Genomic DNA, 10458 nt, shown 5'->3' with positions numbered 1-10458 from the left:
TCCTAATCCTTGTACTTAATCCTTAGTATAGATACCCTATTGTACTAGATAGGACCTCTTAATCATCTCGTAATCAAGTACTAATCTCTCTTAATTTAGTCTTAATCCAAGTTGTAATACACATTTTAATATTAATTACATCTTAATCTTTCCTTAATCTCTCAATTGTTCTTAGTTTTAGTTGGGTAATTAGAAGATTATTTGGGATTTATTGGAGGATTGACAACCTTCCATCAATCATCAAGTTTACTTCTATTATTTTTTGCTTAATTATTTGGATCATCTCAAGTAGGTATAATCCCTTTTACCTTTGCTTAATTATTGTTAATTACATCACTTGTTCATCATGTTTTGCTTTGTTAATATGATTGACATCCTTATTAGCATGTTAAACTTGACCATGAGTGAGTAGTCTCTTAGCTAGGGTTAATGGGGAATTAGGAGAATCAATTATGGGATTAGATCTATGCTTAAATTAATATGCTTTCATAATCAAATGCTTGCTTCTTGTGATTTCAATCCATGCACATGTTATGTTTTATGAAATGCTAGACTATGAAACCTTGCAGTTTTTACTCATCTCTTATCTTTTCAATGAGGCTTGTAAGATATAAGCCAACTCAAGCCTTCTTAGACCATGCATCGATTTGAATAGGAAGAGACTAAGTTGACTTATAGGTGTTGTAACATCTTGATCGACTCGGCTCCGGAACCTAAATCTTCCAAGGAATTATAAGATATACACTAACTCGATTGCATCACAACAATAACTTGCTTGCATCTATTTGAGAACATGTTTGTATGATCTATTTCCATGATTCCCTTATGAACCCATGACACCCTAGTACCCCTAATCAATTGTTTACACACCCCTTTTATTGCTTTGTTTGTTTTCCTTAATTTACATACATCTTGTTGATTAGCCTAGATTACATCTCATCTCAACCCAAATTTGTGACACCCTAAGACATAGCTACTTGCAATTGAAATCCTAAATCAATACCCGACCCTTGGGATCCGACCTTTACTTACCACACCATTAAAGAGTAGTTTATAGAGTTAGAAATATTGTTTTGGTTGAAAGTTTTAACGACGAGCAATCCATTCACACCACGTGACTAATGGATCAAAAGCAAATAAAATAAGATGCCCAAGTTGAGACCATTCATTTACATTGCACGTGGGTATCAAACCAAGTGAACAAAGAATTAAAAGATTAAATAACAAAAGAAAGGAGCAAGAATAGAAGCTACGAGAAGAGTAGCAGCGATGAACAAAAGATGGAAACTCGATCTCGTCTCGGATTCCCAATCTTAATCTCTTCCCAAATTTTAATCACAAAATCTATCTTATATCTCACAAAATTTGATCCAGATACCGACTTTGTCAAGTAAAAATACCGATGATTTCCGTCAGAATAAAGGAAGCGGAGAAGAGGCGAATACCCATATAACTAATTTATAGAAACTGAGCGAAATAAAGTGACGATTTGAGACCTATTGGGTCGGGAGAGCAGTAGGAGACCTACTCGGGCGGAGTCTTAGCACGCGGTCGAGTAAGGGCGAATTTGAGGCGGTTCCTGAGGTGCGACATCCGAAGTTCTGACTAAAAGTTCGGGGCAGAAATTAAGTTCTCTCTACCTCTCTTGTTTTCAATTTATGGTTAATTTTCGTTGATTAATTTTAGTATTGAAACCGTTGGATGTTTAATTGATAATCTTTCAGTAATTTGTATCCAAAGATTACTCGTCTTAATTGAAAGTTGCAATATTCAGTTTGTAGTTTGTTATCTTATTATAGATGAGAATGTGTACTTCTGCTAATTGTGTGATTCTGGTTTAGTTCGAGTTACATAATCCGAGTAGCAACTAGTTTAGATTAATCTCTGGGAATTGGGGTTAGCCTAAGTTAGGAGTAAAGTTTGGTCAGTTAATCTTTAGGTAGTGACGACACTGAAGGGATAATTGGGTTAATGATATCTTCTTGGTACGATAATACTTCTAATCCAGTCTTTAGTAGGGTGCAAAAAACTTACATTGGTTGGTTAGTTTAGAACTAATCTAGGCTTAGTTCAGGTCAGTCTTAATCTAAGAGAAGATAGGGAGTTCTTTTTTTTTTTGGTAAAATTTGAGCTTTGATTAATCATCAATCAACAAAAATATTATATCATAAGTGCATTTTTAAAACTCTAAGGAATTAAAACATATACATCAAATACGAATTCCTAATTTTTCAAGCCGAATTCTATCCCCAACTAGAATAGGCCTAGCTATGACCCTTTTCAATCTTGTCTTCACCAGATGTTTTATCTCCTCTGCAACATGATCAGGTCATCTCAGTGTAAGATCAATCCTGCACTGATTCCTCTCCATCCAGACTGCATACCAGCATGCCAGTCTGATCATCCTGTAAGCCTTCTTCCGCAACTTTGATACACCAATGACAGTACTCAGAGTCACCTGTAACCAATCGTCGAGTAAAGAGACAATCCTAGAACTATAAACATGGCTCCCAAAAAGATGTGAATGCACTTCTTCTACCCTTTCACATAGAACACACTTGTTAGTCTCACACAGGCCTAAAGAATACAACTTTACTCTTGTGTTCAAGCTTCATGCTTAATAAGCCAACCTATGAATGAATGTTTAGGAAGAACCCAGCCATCCCAAACATCCTTGAACCACTGGACAGGGGGTTGTGTACCCTGCATCCACTGATATATCCAGAAGCAACAGAGTAACCCTTAGGATCTGCTATCCACTGATTACCTTGAAAACCAGCTGCTAACAGAGTCCTTACTTTACAGATATTTCTCTAATTCCAATTCGAATCTGGAGGAGGTTGATAAATATACCAGTCTGCCCCTTTCATATAAACATGATCAATCCATAAAACCCATATCCTATCAGCTTTTGTGTAAATCCATTTGACAAGTTTGCCCATTTTTGCAATGTTCCACACCCTGGCATCTTTTATGCCTAGCCCACCTTCTTTCTTACTGCAGCATACCTTCTGCCATGCCACAAAAGAGGGACTCTATGATATTCTATATCCCTATTCCACAGATAATTCCTACAAATCATCTCAATCATCCTTATAACCCCTTCAGGAATCAAACAATTGAAGCCCAGTAGTTATGCAAAGTGTTAAATACAGAATTAATTAGAACAAGTCTGCCAGCATAGCTAAGCTTTCTTGCTCCAATTCCTCTTACTCTGCTAACTATCTTATCAATCAAAATGCTACAATCATTCCTTGTTAATCTTACTGCCTGAATTTGAATCCCCAAGTATTTGAAAGGCAAATATCATTCCCGAAAACCTGATACTTGGACAATATCCAATTTCAGACTGTCAGCTACACCATTAAACACAACCTCGGACTTGGATGCATTAACCCTCAAACCTGAAGAAGCAGAAAAAGTAGACAAAGCCCTAAGGAGTAGCATAATAGACTTCACAACTCCTTTACAAAACATTAACAGGTCATCAGCATAAAGGAGATGAGTCAACTTCAACCCTTTACATAAAGGATGGTATCTAAAAAACCATCTACCAGTAGCATAGTCCAACACCCTTGATAAGTATTCCATACAAACTCAAAAGAGTAGAGGTGAGATAGGGTCACCTTGCCTAAGCCCCCTCCTACCTTGAAAATAGCCAAACTGAGCACCATTTAAACTTAAAGAGTAGGTAGTAGAAGAAACACAACACATCACCCACTTCTTAAATTTTCCAGGGAAGTTCAAGGCATCCAACATTTGCTCCACAAACTGCCATTCAATTGAGTCATAAGCTTTTTGAAGGTCTAACTTAAACATACATCTAGGGGATACCATACTTCTATTATAGAGCCTAACCAAGTCTTGACATATCAATATATTCTCTAGAATACTCTGTCCTTGAATAAAGGCTCCTTGGTTCTTGCTAATAATATCTGGTAGTACAGCAGCCAACCTAGTGCACATTATCTTAGATATAGCTTTATAGAGGACATTACAGCAAGAAATTGGTCGAAAATGTTTAACACTGGTAGGTCTCTCCATCTTGGGGATGAGTGTAATAGTTGTAGCATTAATCTGAGTCAACAACTTACCAATTTCAAAATTCCTAACAGCATCACATACCTCATCTCCCACTATATCCCAGGTATCTCTATAAAACTGGCTGGTATAGCCATCAGGACCAGGTGACTTGTCCTTTGGAATACTAAAGATGCTCTTCTTTACTTCCTCTGCAGTAATTAGTGTCTCTAAAATATGCCAGTGTGCCTCAGTACAGCAAGGTCCCCTGGTAACCACTTGCTGTTGTACATCCACTGTAGTATTATGAGAACCTAATAATTCCTGATAATACTCCAGGAAGGCATGCTGAATTGCATCACCAGTGATACAAACTCTTCCATCCTTATCCTCAATTTGCATCACCTTATTTAGCATCACTCTCTTCTTGATAGCATGATGAAAATAGGAAGTATTTAGATCCCCCTCAAGGGACCATTGAATTTTAGCTTTCTGGGTAAGGAAACTATCCCTGGTAGTAATAAGTTCTTTCAATTCATTTGCCAAAAAATATTCTTTCTGAATCAATTCCAAATGCTATGGGTGCTCTATTAACTCCTTTTGAATATGCTACAACACAGTACCAGCAATGATAGTACTGTTTTCAATATCAAAGAAACAAGTTTTATTCAAGTTTTTAAGGATTGGTTTGAGAGCCTTCAACTTCTTCACCACTCTAAACATCTTAGTCCCCTTATAAGACTGTCTCCAAATACCTTCTACACTAGGTTTAAAATTCTCAGAAATACCCCACATATTGAAATATTTAAAAGACGTTTTACCACCAAACTCAGCTTTCCTATTAACAATTGTATAAGGGCAATGGTCAAACATACCCTCTGGATGAAAATGCGCCACATAATCCCCAAACTGAGTCATCCATTCAGGATTACCCATTGCCCTATCCAGTCTACTATATACTCTCTCATTAGGTGCCTGTTTATTGGACCAAGTAAACAGTGCCCCAGTAGCTTGGATATCCTCCATTTCACACAAAGATACACACTCTTGGAAATGTTCCATCTCAGCTTCTGTTGTATTACCACCCAACCTTTCAATAGGAGACAACACAGTATTGAAATCCCCTACCCATAGCCAAGGAATATTACAAGTAGAAGCCAAATCCTTCAGCATTCTCCATAGAACAGTCCTCTCATTCAGATCATTGAAAGCATAAATCATAGTCAGATAGAAACTCTTATCATCTACTTTAGAATGCACCAACATGTGTATATGTTGTGCATTGTAGTTAAGAAACTGCACATCAAAGCAGGTGGGATTCCACAGTATCCAAATCCTCCCCCCTTTATGCCAGCTACAATTGGTAGATACACTCCATCCATCACAAATAGTAGTCATTTTATTAAGTAACTTGCTAGGTTTAAGCTTTGTTTCTAATAAATCAAACAAACCTACCCCATTATTATGCATAAACCATTTGAAAATCTTCTGTTTATTCAGGTCATTAAGACCCCTAACATTCCAGAATCCAATACTATGCATTATTAGATTGGCTGGGGGGGGTACTTTCCACTGTTTCTCTACCCTTGCCCTAGGAGTAGCATAATTGTTCAAAACATCCATAAAAGTATACTTACTAAACCTGCCAGATAGCCTCACTCCCACCATATTCTCCTGCCTACTAACCCACATAATTTGCTTTGCTGGTGTAGCTTTCACAGTAGGAGTAAAAGCAGGAGGAGGATCAACAGAACCAGAATCATTCTGAGGTTTCTGAATTGCTTCCAAACTAGTTTAGGTTTAGTTCTAGGTTGCTGATCTTTTGGCCTCTTAGGTGCAGGCTTCGTACATTAAGTCATATCATGCCCTATCCCATTACAACTAGTACAGGAGATCGGGTTCCATTCATATTCCACATAGACAGTAATCACCTGCCCAGACTCATCCAGAAACCTAACCTTATCAGGCAACTTCTGATTAAAAGGCACCTCAACCATGACCCTTGCAAAACTTAAACGAATCTTATCTGCAGTAGCATCATCCATTCTAATAAACTTCCCCACCAGTCCTGCTATCTTAGGCAAACATGCTCCCCATAATTTCAGAGGGATTCCAGACAGTTTCGCCCAGACAGGGACAATATCAACTTTCTCCTTAATCAACTCAGTTTCAGCAACCCATGGATGAATAACCACAGGCTTGTTATCAAACATGTAATAACCAGAGTGTAACAGAGCTTCCCTATTCTCATACTTAGTAAACCTGACAATAAAAATCCCATTGTCTAAAAATGAAACTCTATCAATCCCAAACTGAGACCAAATACGATACACAAAACCCTCAATAACCTCAGTAGGGGGATTAGCACCCAGAATATAGCAGAAAACAGAGTTATTCCAAAATTCTACCTCTTGTTTGACATCCTCATGAGTGAACTGCAACAAGCTTGATAGATCTTCCTCCTCTGCAATAGTCTTCATGACTGGGACACTCCTTCCATGCTGCTTAACCATCCACACTTCATTAAGCTTTTCAGGACCACCTTCACTAAGATCAAGTACCGGGATACCATTAATCTCATTGACTGACTTCATTTTTCCAGTATCCGTACACGAAGGACCCTGAAAGTTAACATCTTTAGGTTTATTTTGAGTAGTATTTGCTGTAGCTGAACGTATAACGGAATGTTTGACAGTTGTTGTTGTTTTCAAAGGACTAATTAATGGCGAAAAACGATTTTGCGACGCCTTTACTGCCGTCATTCTCACAGAATTTTAGGTTAAAGTTTCAGAGCTTTTCTCTCTCTTCATTTCTCACTCCCTTGTTCTTTTTTAACTTTTCTAAGATAGGGATTTCTTGTTATCTTGAATTCCGCAGTTAATCTATAAATAAACTCGAGATTTGATGGTAACAATAATCGGTTGACAAACTAGAATTACCAGTAGAATATGTGTTTATTGAGGTATTTAACTTCGCGTCTAGCTTTAGTATCTAGTCCTGTTAGTTTAGTTCAAAACACAAACAAACTTCCCCCCTAATCGTAAATAATGTTAATAGCTGTAAATATGTAAATTAACTATATACATTTAAGTTAGTGAATAAAAATACTCAATAGTTAGTTAGTTTTTCCAGTCTCTTCGTGGGATCGACCCTACTTATCCTGTACTAGGTTGTTATGTTTGAGGTTAAGATAGGTTTTCTAAATTATTAATTTGTATGCGCAAATGACACGTATCATCCTGGTGGATGACGGATCTGCAATCAACGTTATTCCCCTCAAAACGGCCCATAAACTAGGTATCAAGGAAGCTGACTTAATCCCGACTAATCAAGGAGTGCGCGCCTACGACGGCACTCGACGCAAGGTCGCAGGCCCCATCACCTTGACCATTACAATAGGACCCCTGGAGAGACAAGCCAGTTTCCAAGTGGTCGATATCGACGCGTCATTCAAAATGCTTCTAGGGTGCCCCTGGATCCATGCGGCCAAAGCCGTCACCTCAACCCTTCATCATAAAATCAGGGTCCCCTTCAACGGGAAAACAATCATGATCCCTGCATCCCCGATCAGAGCTGTTATGAAAAAGGGGATACCCTCTCAAGTCATTGAGGATGAGGACAACGAAATGTGGGGATTCCAAGCTCTGAATGCCCTAACTAACGAACCAGCACCTTTTGATTTTGATCCGTTCTCGAACCTCACAATCAACCGCATCTTGATGCGCCAGGGTTATTTCCTAGGCATGTCTCTCAACCCACTGAAAAGCACATTGCCTCCTCTGAAACAGGTCAAGGTCCCAAACATCCCTTTTGGACTAGGCTACGAGGCGACCGATGAAGACATCCAGGAAATGGGTCTCCTAGTACAAAAGCGCAAAAAGAAAAGAGTCATCCTCCGCCCCTATCACTTGACTCTCAATGGATAATTCGTCCCCGAAGGAGAATCCAAGCTCTACAACGACTTCTCTGAGCCAATCTATGACCTTGTAGCAAAGGTCAAGCACCCGGGTGTGGAAGTCTTTCAAGACTGCTACTTCATTCCCGATAACACCAAAGTTGCGTCGACCAAGTCAGAATCGACCCCATGCCTAGATGAGCAAGCCGTGAGCCTCCTTCTCGGAGAAGACAACATCAAGCACCTCAATTATGAGGACATCATCAACATTGCTCTCAAAGACAACCAATTCGATCCCACTGCCTTAATCTCTGAGACCAACCTAGAGAAAGCTATCTAAGGCTGGAGGAAGACTATCAAGTGGACCGATCGTCAAGGCTGCATCCTCAAAATCACAGCTGGAGAAGGCCCCATGTTAAAAAAGGGAAGTGAAGACGAGACTGGGTCTGAGTCTGAGTCTGATGACAAGTCTGAGTCAGAGACTGTCTTAGGTCCTAACGCTCCCGATGCCCTGGTCAATGTCCCTTTTCCACTATTCTATCACAAACTTGTGGCTGCCTCAGAGGCTGAGTCAACTAGGGTCACCCCAACTCCCACAGAGGGTAGCAACATGGAGCTTGTTCACGGGGCCACCTCCTCTACAGTGTCGCCTCTGACTGCCCATGAGATGTATGTCCTATCCGAGCTTTTTGCTCAAGTCGACTTAATGAATGCTAAGTTTGCTTACGACACGTCTCAATTTAACTGCAATATAATTCTGAGCGAATATGAGGAATTTAGTGACTACCCACCTCACCTAGCCAAAGAACTCGACAAACGAGAAAATAGGACACCCATTATTGAGGAGACTGAACCCATCAATGTAGGGACCGATAATGCACCTCAAGAACTTAGGATAGGGACCACCCTTGACCCCTCGGAAAGACATCAATTCATTGACCTCTTGCACGAATACAAGGACGTATTCACATGGTCCTATAAAGACATGCCAGGGTTCGACAGAGAGATTGCAGAACACGGGATATCCATTAAGCCCGAAGCTAAAACCGTGAAGCAAAAGTTGCGCCGTATGCGCCCTAAGTGGACCCTAAAAATCAAGGAGGAGGTAGACAAGCAATTCAAAGCCGGATTCATCAAAGTTTCTGAATATTATGACTAGGTGGCCAACATAGTCCCCGTACCCAAGAAAGATGGGAGAATTCGAGTTTGTGTCGACTTCAGGGACCTGAATAAAGCAAGTCCAAAAGACGACTTCCCTCTACCGCATGTTGACATCCTTGTAGATAACACCGCCGAGCACGCCCTATTATCATTCATGGACGGGTATGCTGAGTACAACCAAATCAAGATGGCTGAGGAAGACATGCACAAAACAGCATTCACTACACATTGGGGGACATATTGCTACACTGTTATGCCCTTCGGTCTAATCAACGCCGGAGCAACCTACCAAAGAACCGCCACTACTCTCTTACACAACATGATGCACAAGTAGGTGGAGGTATATGTTGATGACATGATCGTCAAATCAAAATAGCGAGACGACCACATCACCGCCCTTCAAAAATTCTTCGCTCGCCTTCGAAAATACAACATGAGGACTAAATCCTCAGAAGTGTACATTCGGGGTCACCTCCAAAAAACTCCTGGGACACGTCGTCAGCAAAAGAGGCATCGAAATTGATCCTACCAAAATCAAAGCTCTCCAACAAATGTCTCCGCCTAAGAACGAGAAAGAGATTCGGGGATTTCTCAGTCAAGTTCAATACATCAGCCGCTTCATAGCCAAGCTCACTATGATTTGTGAACCAAATCTTCAAAAAGCTCTGCACTACCGATCAAACCGATTGGGACGATGATTGTCAAAAGGCCTTCGACAGGATAAAGGAAATCCTATCCAAACCTCATGTCCTCATGCCACCTCAACAGGGAATTCCCTTATCCCTATTCCTAACTGTCACCGACACGGCCATGGGAGCAATGTTAGCACAAACAGTCACGGCGAAGAACGAGCCACCTACTACATCAGCAAAAATTTCATCGAATACGAAACAAGATACACCCAACTGGAAAAAACATTCCTTGCCCTAGTATGGTCAAAAAAGAAGCTACGACATTATATGCTCAGCTACACGGTTCACATCTACTCCAAGATGGACCCCGTCAAATACATCTTCGAAAAGCTCGTGCTAAACGGAAGGCTGTCTAGGTGGACACTCATGCTATCCGAATTTGACGTCAACTTCATACCCCTCAAGCTTATCAAGGGAAGGGCAGTCACCGATTTCCTAGCGAAGAATCCCGTCAATGAGGATCCAACGACCGACACGTGGTCACTCCCTGACGAAGACATCCTTTGTGCCGATACCGACGCATTAGACCTATACTTCGACGGTACATCAAACCTGAGAGGCTTCAGGTAGGAATCCTTCTAATATCACCAGAAGGGGAACACATTCCGATCTCAGTCAAATTAGACTTCGCCGTCACCTACAATGCCGCCGAATATGACGCATGCCTCATCGGCCTACAAGCAGCCATAA

The 10458-nt window shown here is 40.4% G+C and overlaps 1 protein-coding gene across 1 annotated transcript; it reads right to left on the bottom strand.

The window, feature by feature from the left end:
• Nucleotides 1–4629: 4629 nt before the first annotated feature.
• On the bottom strand, nucleotides 4630–6782 carry LOC141618033 (uncharacterized). The gene is made up of 2 exons (XM_074435157.1): nucleotides 5952–6782; nucleotides 4630–5793 (listed from the first exon to the last, which is right to left on the bottom strand). The coding sequence occupies exons 1-2, from the start codon at nucleotides 6780–6782 to the stop codon at nucleotides 4630–4632; spliced, it is 1995 nt and encodes a 664-aa protein (XP_074291258.1).
• Nucleotides 6783–10458: the final 3676 nt, after the last annotated feature.

This window comes from Silene latifolia, chromosome X (genome assembly GCF_048544455.1).
Source record: "Silene latifolia isolate original U9 population chromosome X, ASM4854445v1, whole genome shotgun sequence".
Taxonomy (NCBI): Eukaryota; Viridiplantae; Streptophyta; class Magnoliopsida; order Caryophyllales; family Caryophyllaceae; genus Silene; species Silene latifolia.
This window is presented reverse-complemented; position numbering and strand designations above follow the sequence as displayed.